The sequence below is a fragment of the Euprymna scolopes genome, chromosome 3, assembly GCF_053919585.1.
Source record: "Euprymna scolopes isolate OS-2025 chromosome 3, ASM5391958v1, whole genome shotgun sequence".
Classification (NCBI taxonomy): Eukaryota; Metazoa; Mollusca; class Cephalopoda; order Sepiida; family Sepiolidae; genus Euprymna; species Euprymna scolopes.
Genome location: NC_136484.1, coordinates 85,955,435 through 85,970,937, shown reverse-complemented (window position 1 = coordinate 85,970,937; position 15,503 = coordinate 85,955,435). Strand labels below are relative to the sequence as shown.

At 34.0% G+C, this 15,503-nt stretch overlaps 1 protein-coding gene across 2 annotated transcripts in view; it reads left to right on the top strand.

The window, feature by feature from the left end:
• LOC145256923 (hypoxia-inducible factor 1-alpha-like) overlaps nt 1-15,503 on the top strand; it is a 162,101-nt gene that overhangs the window by 107,393 nt on the left and 39,205 nt on the right. For both annotated transcript variants that reach the window (XM_080115617.1, XM_080115616.1), the window contains exons 2-3: nt 8,150-8,307; nt 14,405-14,478. In XM_080115617.1, coding sequence (XP_079971743.1) covers nt 8,190-8,307; nt 14,405-14,478 — 192 coding nt within the window. In that variant the 5' untranslated portion in view covers nt 8,150-8,189. The remainder of the gene's footprint in view (nt 1-8,149; nt 8,308-14,404; nt 14,479-15,503) is intronic.

Genomic DNA, 15,503 nt, shown 5'->3' with positions numbered 1-15,503 from the left:
TATATTTATTGTCTTTGGATAAGTCGATTACTCCTGAAATAGGTAGATCAGCTTACTCCATAAACATTTTGAAGTGCTGTGTACCACGTATGGTTACGAGATAGCACAGAATGATGACGCGTTGTAAAACAAGCAAAGAAGAGGAGGAGATAATTTTGATCAAAAAGAATAAAATGTATTAAAAATATACGTAAACATTCTACTTTAGTAAGAAAAGTCAGTCTGCCAATCAAAACTATTTGTGAAGGATGAAGTGCAGATGTTTATTTGGATATTCAATTATACAAGTGGTGTCGTTTTCTGAAGTGTTTACAAAGTTGCATCGTTATTAAAGTCGAAAATGTATTATTCACCTACGTGACTTGCGCAACTTATAATTTATTTTGGCCTTATATTCGTCATTTATTTATTGTAAAAGTAAATTATGACTCGTATAAGCAATTAAAAGGCAAGTTGTGAATTTCCCTTTTTATTTCATTCAAATTTCACAAGTATTCATTTAACGCCAATAAAGAAAAGACAGCAAACTTCCTTCTAAAAAAGAAATGTTTAATAAATTCTAAACTTACATTTATGGGTGATGTTAGCGATTCTTAAGTTATTCTATGCAAAAACGTGAAATGTAATTTGTATAACAAGAAATTTTTTATCTGTTGGTCTTATTGGTGTGTGTCGTTAATGTTTAATAAAGGTAATTAATGAAAAAAAGACTAATAAATATTCGGTTTGTGACCTCAGTTAAATAATCCATATTAATTTTATTAATTTTAGAAAATATTAAATATTATTATGAAATTCGCTTTCATAGTGTTTACAGCCAGTGATGTGGAAATGATGCAAACTAATTGCGATGTAATAGGTGACATAGTAATGAGAGGTGTTAAACGAGAAAATAAAAACTTTGTCCTTTACTGAAAATAATGAAAAAATTAAAATAGTGATCCGGATTAAATAGTGAAATCAATACGATTGAAATGCAATTTTTATGTAACTTTTGTTTATAACACCATTCCGATCTATATCGTAATATATATATATATATATATATATATATATATATATATATATATATATATATGCGTGTGCATCTCCTGAACCTACACTAACAAATGTCACAAGATGCCAGTAAGCTTTTTTTGCACATCTTCATCTTGTGTATACATCCACGATATTGTAAAATATTAATTCTGATTTGTTTACTTCGAAAGACACAACACATTTTTTAGCGATGTTTATCGAAGAAATGGAGCCATTCGATTTTAACGTCTATCTTTATTGTGACGTTACTCAGTACATTATATTTTGTCAAATTAAACAAGCATTTTTTATTGTAGAATGGACGACAACGAATTCGCTAGAATTCGATATCATCTGATGGGCGATAGAGATCACTGGCTTTCCGTCGATTCTCGAACCAATTGGTCTCAACAGAGAGGATGACCAGTATCCCGGCGGCATTTTTTTTAACGGCAGATCGCTAATGTTGGTATGACATGTCGTAACACTGCGTCCCCGTCAATAACGTAATCGACCACAGGCCCTGAACAATGGAATGTAGAGAAATGCAATTGATCAAAACTACGTTACTCTTATAAACAGATTTTTAGTTCAACCAACTGTTATGAAGACGAGAAGAGCGAGTGGCACCTGTCACAGTGTCACACGGCCCGAAGGCCAAGAAAGAAAAGAGGCAAGCCTTTTTTCTATTTATTTAAAAAGAAAATACAACTTTGTTATATATGGGTCGTGGAATTGCATTAATCTGCAAAAGATTTAGCTAATTTAAATATTCTTTTAAACATTCACTTCAATTAATTCCCTATTAGTTTTTTCGGTTTTCTTATGGGATGATCATCTTTAGTCATCTGTTACGTGTAATAATATTCATGCAGATATTCTACATGATTCATACTTGCGTAATATTTGCGTGAAAAGTTTATAGTAAGCCCAAACCTCTTTCTATGTATATTTATGTATGCATATACATATTTGCTTAAAAAATTTTGCCTACGAAACTCTTCTGTCAGTTTTTGGTCTACGGACATGAAACTTAACAGATAGAGTATTCGAACCTATGCGAAACTTTATATTTTGGGTTTTAGCCGGGAAAATCAGTGCAAAAGTGTGAAACTTTAAAAAAAAATGGAATTTACCACGTGATAGTCGAACGACAGTATTACGAATATGCATGCATAACGTAATAGCTATTCGTTCGTATTTTGATTTTTAGCCTTGCAGCAAACATGTCTTTATAGCTCAGGCATTAACGTCAAAGGAAAAACGTTTTGGTTTCGATTTTCGGTGTTTTTACTTTTTAAATCATTACTATATATTGGTCCAATATAATATAATAATAAATAAGAAAGTTGCATTAATCAAAATATCTTATTCGGGCAGTCTGCTAGTGTGTGTATATATATATATATATATGTCATCCACATACAGTACTGTTTCGCTGTTTCACAGCTCATCAGTGCAGCTAGACAAGCAACTACTTCAAGCCAGGATCGTGGATGTTATCGCAAGGAATGGTTTCTACACAAAGATAAAATTTCCAGTATTCTCAACGTTTTTCATTCTAATTCATTTCGCTACATTTTGTGACCAAGAACTTCTATCCACCGCTCAAAATATCAAAATGAAATATAAAAAACAATATCATTTTTATGCTTCCAACACCACCATTGAAAATACTTCTCTAGAATCGTATCTGGGCAATTCTAGTAAACACAGAATAGAAGGTATTTTTGACAGGATCTCAGCACAACTGCGGAATCTGGCACTACACAAACACAAGAAAAAATATATTATTTCTCCACTGAATACGTACAACATACAAACTTTGGTATCCATATAAATATTATTTCAGTATATATCTATTACAATTAGATTCATTTATTTATTTATTACTTGGGTGACAATAAGCCTTCCCAATGTCCCAGTCCTCTTCCCACTCATTCAGTGGAAGTCTGGTTGGTGATTTCTCTCCTTGGTCTTTACCTCTTCCTTGGGTTTACCGACATTTTATCACCCAACTATTAATCACGAACATATAATCACTAGACATTTAATCACATATTTTTTTCATCACGTGGACACTTAATTAGTCGACACCAAAACAATTAATCACCTCCCAAGGAAAAAAATAATATTTATTTATGTAATAATGTTATTTATGGGATTATTATTGTTAAATTTTGAGCCTCTGTGACAATTTTGGGGTTATTTTTACGAGAGATATTTTTACGAGAGGTAAAACTGCCCCCCCCGCCAATCATGCAAGAGTTAGAGGAGAGGCTATCTGTTCGCTCAAAGTAAATATCAGCCACTTTTTTAAAACTGTTTAACAAATAAACACTGAACATAACATTTATTTTAATTCGTTTATTTTTCATTTAAAAATGTAAACAGTTCTCTGCAAATAGTTTGTTGCATAAACAACAACTATGAAGAGGAGGGCAATAGTTTGCAATGATTATGAAGAATTATCTTAAAGGATTCCAAAAAATAGACAAATATAATGTGGTGAAATACCCTTCAAGCACGTTCGGAAATCTCCAAGTGATTAAATATTTCGATGTGATTAAGTGTCTACGTGATGAAAAAACATGTGATTCAATATGTAGTGATTAATAGTCCGTGATTAATAGTCCGTGATTAATAGTCACCTGATGAAATGACGGGTGAAGAAAAGACTACACGCTTCCTTGACCCTGCTCGATTTTTTGGTGTAACGTTAGTTGATGCTGACAATTCTTTTTTTTTTTTTTTTTTTTGGTGATTTACAATTATGCAGTTTAAAATTTTCATGATTTTATGTAGGGCCTCTTTGTGTTTTATATCTGTACCAGTATCTGTATGCGCACCTCATATGTATTCGTCTCCGCATTAAAGAGTCTTCCTTAATATTTCTGCTGTTTTCATTGTTATACGTTGTATCTTCTTAGCCATCTTTTTGATTCCAATCTCACCCATTCTTTTATCAAAGTTTTTCGATATTGTTCCTAGTGCTCCTACTATTACCTTGACTTCCTTCATCTCCTTCATATCTCTTTCAGCTCTCTGGCCAGTTCCGTGTATTAGATCTGCTTCTGTCTCCTTGATATCCACTCTTCGTCTGCTGGAACGGCGAAATCTACAATTTAACAGGACTTTTCCTTCTTGTTAACTATTATGACATCTGGTCATTATTATTATTTTTATTATTATTATTATTATTATTATTAAGGTTAGTATTACATAATATAGTTGTTCATTATATTATTTGTTATTTTTTCTTTAACATATTATTCTCATTTATTCATTTATTCTGAGTGTTATTTGTATATATTAAAATCAGTGGTTTCATTTTATGTTAATACTAGTTGGATCGATCTCACTCGTTTAAAAATTTTAAACATAAAAAAGAACAAAGAAAAACTACGCTCTTCTTGGTAAACCGGTTAAGAAATTTCGCTTGAATTATCATGAATGGTTGCAAGAAATAGTTGCTTCCCAAAGATAAAATTTCCAGTATTCTCGAAGTTTTTCATTTTAATTCATTTCACTACATTTTGTGACCAAAGCCGCTCGAACATTGTATTTATGTTTCTGACACCACTTATAACCCTGAAAATACTTCGCTAGAAGCGTTGTGTGGATAAAATGCAAATTTCCACATTATATTGATATACAGTCCTGGTCGTCAAAATCATAAGACCACTTAAGAAAGTAAGCGTTTACGCATATTATCGAATTTTTAATCAAACAAATGGTTGAAACCATTGCCAAAAGGGAAAATATGATGGGAAAATATGAAATCTGCTTCATTCGAAACCTTAACCCTGATCTAATAATTATTTTTTAAAAAAACAAACATTTTCACCTGGTCAAAATGATAAGACAACTGATAATTTATCTAACAAAAGGCAATTATAAATTACTAAAAAGGGTCTCAGTATTTAGTATAGCCTCCGTTATTAAGAATTACTTCAAAAATTCTCTTCGGCATGCTTGCAACTAAGTTTTTTATCAGTTGCGAAGGAATTTTATCCCATGTACTAAAAACTGAATCAGAAAGTTCCTTTATCGAATCATACTGGGTTCCATCCTTGAACACTTCTTTTGCCATCCATCCCCAAAGATTTTCAATGGGATTGAGATTCGGAGAACATGCTGAATGATCTAACAATTCTATATTATTTGAAGAAAAGTATTCTCGTGCTTGTCGAGAAGTGTGTATCGCAGCGTTGTCTTGCTGGAAAATCCAATTTCTTCCACACAGACGTGGACCTTCAGTCCTGATAGAAGCATTTTCAAGCATTGAAATGTACTTCAATGATGTTTGCTGGCCTTTCACTACTTAGGGTCGCAGCTGACGAGAAAGCACCCCAGATCATTAAAGACCCTCCTCTACTATGCCGAGTTGAAAAATTTTTGGGGGGGCAAATTTTTATCATGTCAATAGTGTTGAAATCTATCTGGACTATCTAGATTAAACTTTTTTTCATCGGAGAAAATTACATTTTCCCACTTCTCTTCATCCCAAGTCTGGTATTTAGTGGCATATTTAAGTCGGTTAGTTTTGTGCTGTTCAAGAAGACATGGTTTCTGCAGTCGCTTTAAATGATTGAAACCCTTCGTTTCAGATGCCTTCTGATGGTTTTAGGACTACGTTCTGCTGCTGTTTGGCTTTTCAATCGACTTGAGCTCATACTGCAGTTTTTTTTTTTTTTAATTTCTGATACGGTGATCCAGTGATGGGGTTATTTTTTTTTGGTCGACCTGGACTCTTTTTGTGCCCATATTGATCTGGCTTTCTTAAAAAATTTGTGATGACCGTTTTGCTACGATTCACTTCGTTTGCAATGGATCTATGGGAGAGTCCACCCTTATTAAGCTCAAAGATCCTTCCTCTCTCAAACTCTGATAATGGTTTCCCTTTTGCCATTTATAATTTAGTAAGATGTTTTTTATCCACAAACAAGTTGCTTTTAGTAACCTAGAAAGCTTTTCGTATTCATTTTTTCAAAACTAGCCGATTTTATTAAAGTGATCTTATCATTTTGACCAGGTGAAAATGTTTGTTTTTTAAAAAATAATTATTAGATCAGGGTTAAGGTTTCGAATGAAGCAGATTTCATATTTTCCATCATATTTTCCCTTTTGGCAATGGCTTCAACCATTTGTTTGATTAAAAATTCGATAATATGCGTAAACGCTTACTTTCTTAAGTGGTCTTATGATTTTGATCAGGACTATATATATATATATATATATATATATATATATATATATATATATATATACATATACATGTAAGGTGGCAAAACCGCTGCGATGCCATCTCTTGAAAATCCACATCATAATTCCGTCTTTGAATTGCCACACAATGTGTAAAACGAACGAAAATTCTTTAGGTGTCATTTCAATATTGTAATTGCAATATTGAAATGAAGACAAAAGCTTTGGTGAAGGACGTCAAATCAACTCTGATATTTGCCGCTTTAACTGCACACGGATTATATTCCTAGTGTTTGTATGAAACTTTGTCTCTTCTTATACATGAAGCATTAAGTGGATGATTGTCGAGTTTGTAACAAATGGATTCTCCATTCCATACGAAGACACATGGATTCTCCATTCCATACGAAGACACATGGATTCTCCGTTCCATACGAAGACGTATCGGATTCTCCGTTCCATACGAAGACGTATCGGATTCTCCGTTCCATACGAAGACGTATCGGATTCTCCGTTCCATACGAAGACGTATCGGATTCTCCGTTCCATACGAAGACGTATCGGATTCTCCGTTCCATACGAAGACGTATCGGATTCTCCGTTCCATACGAAGACGTATCGGATTCTCCGTTCCATACGAAGACGTATCGGATTCTCCATTCCATACGAAGACATATCGGATTCTCCATTCCATACGAAGACACATGGATTCTCCATTACATATGAAGACACATGGATTCTCCATTCCATACGAAGACGTATCGGATTCTCCATTCCATACGAAGACACATGGATTCTCCATTACATACGAAGACACATGGATTCTCCATTCCATATGAAGACATATCAGATTCTCCATTACATACGAAGACATATCGGATTCTCCATTCCATACGAAGACACATGGATTTTCCATTCCATACGAAAACATATCGGATTCTCCATTCCATACGAAGACGTATCGGATTTCCAAGTAAAAAAAAAAAAAATCGACTGTTTATTTTGAAAATAAAATTCTACAATTCTGTTTCTTTAAGAAAACACATTTTGCTAAAGAATCATTCATTCAATGATTAGTAGCGATACTTTTGGATCATCTTGTACGTGATTTAGAAAAGAGACATGTCACGTGATTTAGAAAAGAGACATGTCACGTGATCCCCATTCACTGCAATGTTACCTCATATGCATGTTTAGCCGTTTTCGTCATTCAGTAGTCTTTATTCAACGCGTCATCATTGGAATTTGTAAAGAAACAGTTTGCTTTCGTCTTTACTCGTTATGCTTTATGTTCAATTTGAAATAAACAAAATTTAGTAAAGACAAATTTTGTGGCAACAAAAAATAAAATTGGATAAAAATTGAGAGATTATAGAGTCCGAGAATATTCCAGATTGAAGAAAATTGTTTTTGTGTGTAAGGAGAAATTGCGTGCACTTGTTTATTTACACTGTTGCCTTGTGGATTTATATGTGTAAATTGAATAGGCATTGTAAATGTGTACATTATCATGGCATTGTAAATGTGTACATTATCATGGCAGTTTTTTTGTTAGTGATAGACTACATGTACAGAATATGTACATACGTTCAGCAAGTGACGTGTATATGCAGTCGCTATGTTTAGTAGTTCGTTTGTATCTTTTGTCATGTGCGTGCTGATTTCTGAGAGTCTTTCGTACCAAGAGGATCTAGCCAGTATGTGCCGTATGCACATGTGTTGATATGTAAAAGAGGAAGAAAGTTGTGTGCTTGGGTTTTTATGGTAGCACTGGAATTCGATATTGATATTGTTACATTGGTGATTTGCAGAAAAATCTGCTGGTTGTAGATTTTTTTCCAATTGAGAGTTAATATTTATAAATAATATTCGCTGCCACTGATTCTATTAACAATCTAAGTTCTTTAAAATTTCGTTTCTTTTTCAGGTTATGGCGTAATTACAGTGAAAAATTGCGACGAGATAAAATGAACGCTCACATCCAAGAAATGGCTAAACATGTGCCACTCGTTGCAAATTCTCCCCGTCGCTTAAACAAAGCAAGCATCCTTCGACTATCCTTAAGCCATTTAAAATTTCATCTGGGTAAATGTGATTTTTCTTTTATTTTTTTAATAAACAGACTTAATTTACTCGCGATTTAGAATATATTTTTCCAGTTTCAAAATAAATTCAATTATTATCTCTTCTACATCGATAATTATATTTTCTTTTCTATTTTTTTTCATCATAATCACCAGCATTATTAGTATGTACTCATTAGGAATTCTCACACAGGTCATCATTAGTGATTGTTCACTGATAATAACATTTGGTGTTCCCTGGAGTCTGGATGATAATGAATCACCATATATTTTCAGTACTCTCCACCTCTTTTAATAACCATTGCATATGACTTTTTTGCAACAGCCGCTTACCATTAGTTTTTTGCTTTTCTCTGGGAATATGTTTCCCAAACTTTCCAGGGCTCTCCACACTATTCCCGTGGAGGTCTGATTAGTGCTCTGGTTCCAGTCTTTTCATCCTCCTTAACCCTTCACAATTATTTTGTGTAGTATCTGTTGTGACCAGTTCCATCACATTGTTTATTTTTTGTGGGCAGAGAGAGTTTATGAAATTTATTTCAGCTCCTTTGGATTCATGTGATGGTATTCTTTCTATATATTTTGTTTTATTCTTATTGCAACTTCCTTGTGTTGGGTTAATATTCTTATGAGTTGGTTTCCACATTCAAGGTTTTTTCTTAAGATTTCAATCGTTTTCATAATTGTCGTCTTGTATAGTGTCAGTTTTCCCTTTTAAATTTATCCTCGTCTTTTTCTAACTTTTAATGGATGTTCTTAATGCTCTTGCGATCATCGATATTATATTGATTTTCCTCATTAGTTGTTTGTATTCTCATGCTCCTTTTAGCTGTTTGACAAGTTTTGCACATTTGTTTCGTTTTCTAACTCTTTACGTTTAGCTTATTGTATACAAGGATGGCAAAATCTACAATTTAAAAGATTTTTTTTAAATATTTCAACTTTGTGTTTATTACCAGTGAGAATAATAAAACTAACTATAAAATTCAAAATTGGAATAAGTCATTATGAGCAAAAAGAAAATATTGCCATGAGTAATGATACTTAAAACGGAAAGAGAGGACGAATTAGGAGTAGGAGAGAGAAATGAAGATATAGTGATCAGAAAGAGACTAAGTTTGAATTTTATCTTTATATTTTTGAATTTAACTGGCTTTGCAAACGCACTTTTTCCTTAGACTGCTTGAAAGCAATTTAACTTGAGCTCAATGGGTAAATCAACCGATCATATTTTTTCTAGTATATACATGTGTGTGTGTGTGTGTGTGTGTGTGTGTGTGTTCGCGCAGTTACAATAATATATTCAGGCATCAAACTGTATTGAGAAAAAATTGCACCGTATACATTTTTAATGTGTTAAATTGAAATGCGTATTCCATCAGTTGTTTAAGTAACAGAACTGAACACACGTAAACAATGGTTTTGTTTATAACAAAATGATTTATTAAGACTAAACTATCTCTGCCTTCCCGGTATTACACAGCAGTGTTATTGCGTGGTCCCTGGCTTTGAATAGAGGACATGTTGGAAGGACGATAGCGTCCTTGGGCATTGCCAAGAACCACACCCACATTTCATATAAATTGGGTTTTAAAGTTATGTTTTAACAAAGGTAGAAAATGAAGGATATATGCGGACAATCGCGCATAAAAATGGAAATAAATGAAATATCAAAAGAATAGAAGGGCCACCGGTAGCAAGTGCTACTTTAAACGTAAACATAAAATTTTTAAAATGGAGGAAAACGAAATCTTATAACAAAACATTTTCATACAAGAGATAAAAATATGAAAGCTATCTTCAATCATGAAAATGTTCATAATGCAAACAAGTGTTTGGTAAAGAAAGTTTTGTAAATAGTCACAAAGTTTAGAATGTGTCAGTCAACATATTCATAGTGTGGATATGATTTCTCCATTGCCTATGACCTCACTCAGATTGTTCAGGAACCTACCCGTGTGCCCGATAATGACGGCCAGTATGCGAGCCTATTAGACCTTTTTCTCACAACTTGCCCTGAACTATGTTCAGTTTCTGTTCTGTCGCCTCTTGGATCTTCCGACCACTCTGTTGTATCAATTAAGATAAAAATGAAATGTAATAAGTCCCCAGACGTACCTCTTCATCGTACAGTATATCGATACACTAAGGCTGACTGGGATAGCTTCCGTACATTTATATCTGATCTACCTCTGCATTCCATGTTTAAAAAGGATGTGTCCTCTATAGTATTAGACCTAACTGAATGGTTAATTGTAGGTATTGACCATTTCATACCCTCTAAAAAGTTTCAGCAAAAACCTAACAGCCAGCCATGGTTCTCTCCAGAATGTGCTGCTGCCATTGCACACAGAAATCACTTTTTCCACTGCTTCAAACGTAATAGATGTATGGAAACTAAAGCCGTTTTCAGGACTGCCAGCAACCATTGTAAGAAAGTAATAAGGAACGTAAGAGAGTTGTATGCTCAATCTGTTAAGTCCAAAGTAGCTGAGCAGCGGCTTGGTTCCCACCAGTTTTGGCAAATAGCAAACAGAATCCTGAACAGAAGCGTGTGCTCCATCCCAACTATTATCAATGGACCTGAGGTAATCTCGTCAGCATTAGACAAAGCCAAACACTTTGTCAAGAACTTTGCAGCTAATTCTACCCTTTGCGACCAAGACCGCCAACCCCCAATATTTCCTCCTGTATCAGAAAACACGCTATGTGATATACGTATATCTGTACGTGATGTTGCGAAGCTAATCAAAAACCTTGATTCGAGTAAAGCAACTGGCCCTGATGGTATTCCAATTATAGTACTCAAAAAACTTCAACCTGAACTAGTGCCCATACTTACAAAACTGTTTAAACATTGTCTTAAGGAGAATAGTTTCCCCATCTCCCTGGAAAATCTCATCAGTATGCCCTGTATTTAAGAATTCAGGTGATTGCTCATCCCCCTCTCAGTACAGGCCAATAAGTCTCCTGTGCGTCATGAGTAAGTTGCTAGAATCTGTGTTAAATACAGAAGTAATCAAACATCTCAACAAAAATAACCTTCTTAGTGACACTCAATATGGTTTCCGTTCTGCTAGATCTACAGCAGATGTGCTTACAGTTATATCGCATAGGATTAGCAAATCTCTCGACGGTGGCAATCTTTCTAGGGCAATTGCTCTTGACATATCTAAAGCCTTTGATAGGGTATGGCATAAAGGTTTACTTCATAAGATCGCTAGCTATGGTATAGCTGGAAAAGTCTTCTCAATTATTAAATCATTTCTTTCTGATAGGTTCATAAGAGTAGTAGTTGAGGGGCAAAAATCAGAAGCTCACAGTATTAATGCCGGTGTCCCTCAGGGATCCATCCTGGGCCCAACTCTTTTCCTGATCTACATTAATGATCTTCCAAATCATATCCTTACATCATTTGTAGACATTTATGCTGACGACACTACCATTTATGGTACCACATCTAAGACAGTAAACGACCAAGTTCTCTCCAATTCTCTCTCCTCTGGTCTTGAGCACGTAGTACAATGGGGAAAGGAGTGGCTGGTTACTTTTAATGCATCTAAAACCAAGCTTCTCTCTTTACATCATCAACATTCTAATCCACATTTGTCATCAATTGAAATGAATGGCTCTCGTCTTCAGGAGGCCTCAAGTTTTGACAAGTTTCTGGGCTTGACCATTACTCCTGATCTTAAATAGAACACGTATATCAAATCTGTTGCCAAGGCCGCTGGAAAAATGGTGGGATCTTTCTATCGATCCAGTAGATATCTCACTGCTGATGCTATTCTCTATCTATATAAGAGCCAGGTACGTCCAAGGATGGAATACTGTTGCCACATCTGGGCAGGAGCTGCTAGAAAGGACTTGTCCTGCCTTGATAGAGTTCAAAATAGACTTCGTAGCCTCGTAGGAGATGTCCTTTTCTCCTCCTTGCAACCTCTATCTCACAGAAGAGATGTTGCGAGTTTGTCTCTGATGTATCGTTATTTTCATGGAAAGTGTTCAACTGAGCTTCAATCTATGGTCCCCCCTCGCCAAACTTTCACAAGAAACACTCTAGCTGTAAACACTATCAATAATTTCCCCCACTCTTTATCTGTGCCTAAACCTAAACGTAGATTCCATGAACAAAGCTTCTTTCTTAGAACTGCACGCCTGTGGAATTGTCTTCCGTTTTCCTGCTTTCCGGCTGACTACAATATGGTTGTGTTCAAGTCTAAAGTAAATAAGTTCTTGATGGGCCGTTCCATATAGGTTATTAAATTTGCCAAATTTTCATTACTAATGATTACTATATTGACCAATTTCTACTGTACACTCTTTAACCCTTATCCTTGAGTGGCCTCTGGGCCTTGATAATGTGGTGATGCCTTTGTAAAAAAAAAAAAAAGTAATATACGTATGCGTGTGTTTGACATTGTGTATGTGTGTACGTTGGTTTATCTTGCTCTTGTTAATGCGTGTATAGCTGTGGGTTGCAGCTCTTTTCTGTTCGCTCCCCCCCCTTTTTACATGGTAATCACCACTTATCAAGGCTCGGAAGCCACTCGAGGATAAGGGTTATTGCGTGTACAGTAATCAATGGGATAATATCGTAGTAGTCGTTAGTAATGGAGATTTGATAAAGTGTCTTACTTAAGGGGGCGGTTCATCAGGAATTTGTTTATGTTGGACTTGAAGACATCCAAGTTGTAGTCAGGTGGGAAACGGGCAAACTGGTGTGGAGAAAAATGTGTGCAAGATGAGTAATGCTGGTATGTGAGTCATTGAGTCATTTTCTTTTGCGGCTTGCCTCGTTCGGACCACAAGGAGATGTTAAGTGATGTTGTTGGGTGCCTAGGCTGGCGAAGTCTGTAGAAAATTGATTTTGTTGATCAGATCTTAAAGGAAGTTCGTACTGATTTACTACTTTCATATAGACGTTGTTATTTTCTGGAGCTTGAAACGATTTTAATTAGTTGGAAAATATTTTGAGTTCAATAAAAACTTGCTTCGTTCCCATGAAAACTTGCTTCGTTTAGGAAATGAGGAGAAAAGCGAAGAAAGAGTGTGTAGCACTGTAGCATAGCAATTATAATCATTTGCTTTTTAGTGTTCGAAATTATTTTTAACATGATTTTTATCACACTATCATTTGATCATTAGTCTAAATGTCCGTCAAATTTTAACAACTTTGTTAAAGTAATAATGCCTTTATCTCTATAAAATTATTGGATGTAAATGGTTTGCATTTTTTATGCATAAAATAGTTGCGAAGTATTTACAGGGGAAATAATTTTCTATGCTTATAAATTCCTTATTATTAACAAAAAAATAAAAATAAAATGGGCGACTTAAGGAAATAATGGAAATGCTTTGTGGCCAATTTAATTTCGTAATTAAATTATTTATTTGAAATTTGATTTTTTAACAGTTTATTTTAGTACTTTACGCTATTACATTTTTATTTCAATCAATAATAGTAAATACATTTTCTAAGTCACATAATGCTATTAATAAGGACAAAAAAAAAGCACGTTTTAATAAAAGCAAACCTAAGCTTTGGTTTAATATACGAGTTATCTTGTCGTCCGTTTTGATTCTCTTGTATTTCTGTCGTCACTTTGATGGGTTTTTTTTTTTGTTTGTTTTTTATGAATGCGCGCTCTCTCTCTCTCTCTCTCTCTCTCTCTCTCTCTCTCTCTCTCTCTCTCTCTCTCTCTCTCTCTCTCTCTCTCTCTCTCTCTCAGTACGCGAATGCGTTTAAGGTTGTTTTTTTTTGTCACGCGCGTTCATTCATTTTCAAGGGAAACTACTCAGTAATTTAAATACCGAGTTATCTCCCGTGTTTATCTGTAAATCGAGTTTATCCGTGGCTACCGTCTATGTTTTTTTATTTATGAATTCATGTTTTAATGATAAAAAAAATTAAAGCAATTGTTTATGATAATAACAATGAACTAGATTGCGAAATGGCCACTATTCTTTCATCTTTTATTTTTAATTGTCGTTTTTAAATTATTTTAATCACTTTCCCTTTAATTCTTTTTCTTATTCTTTTTTTATTTCTTCTTTAATATTTTGAACATATTATTTCCATGAATATCTTCTTTTAGGTTTGAAAAGGAAAATGTTGAAGAAAGGAAAAAAACGCGACATTGATCTCATTCATTCCGTTGATGTTGAAGAGGTAACTTTCGTTTCTTTTACTACACATTTCGATGAAACAGTACATGTAATATTGGCAGTCTCTCGGAGTTACCCTAGTCGGAAAAGTCGAAAGTAAGTTCGACAACTCTAGAAGCGTCACATGAGTATTTTACACCATCAAATGTGTTATTTTGTTCAGAAAATTATATTGAACGAGTTTGATTAAACAAAGAAAACGAACAAAATACTATATATATATATATATATATATATATATATATATATATATATATATATATATTTATTTATTTATAACTATTTATTTAACAGAAAAACGAAACCATTTTGGCAGATTCGCCGTTTAGTTGTACAAATAGCCTCAAACCCTATTGTCATAAAAAGGGACACGTTGGGTCGACACCGGTACTATCGTGATTTGACGGTGTAAAATACTGATGTGACTCTTTTAGAGTTGTCGAACTTAACGTAAGTGCAAGACTGTCATAATATTTAGGTTTTTATCTTGAAAAAAATTATTTTAGCGTTTTGTACATTTTTTTATGTCAAAAATTTATCATAATAGCCGCTATAGCATTTTATAATTTATTGTAGCAACCGCTATGGCCGGCCGGAATAAATGCCGGGCAGGAAAATTTCACAGCGATCACCGCTTTGAAACACACGGGCAAAAATAGGCAGACGTAGTTTTGAAAGCCGATTTATTATAATTTTTTTGTAGGTTTCCGACTACTTTTTGATTGGATTTGAAAGATTAAAGACTAAAGTTAATTTCCAGAAGGAAAAAAATATTTATACACGTGAAAAATAAAGTTCTGAAAAATCTTTTCACGGCGAGCTAACTAATTAAGTTAAATATTTTAAATTAAATAAATTCATTGTAAAAATCCTGGGTCTATTTCAAAGATAATTAGTAAAGTAAAGTCCTAAGATATTGAATTGAATTAAAAAAAAAATTTTTTAAAACACTTTCTTTCTCACACAACTCAATTTCCTCTCTATAGAAGCAAATGAATTCCACAAACAAAAGCCATACCTTTCAAACTA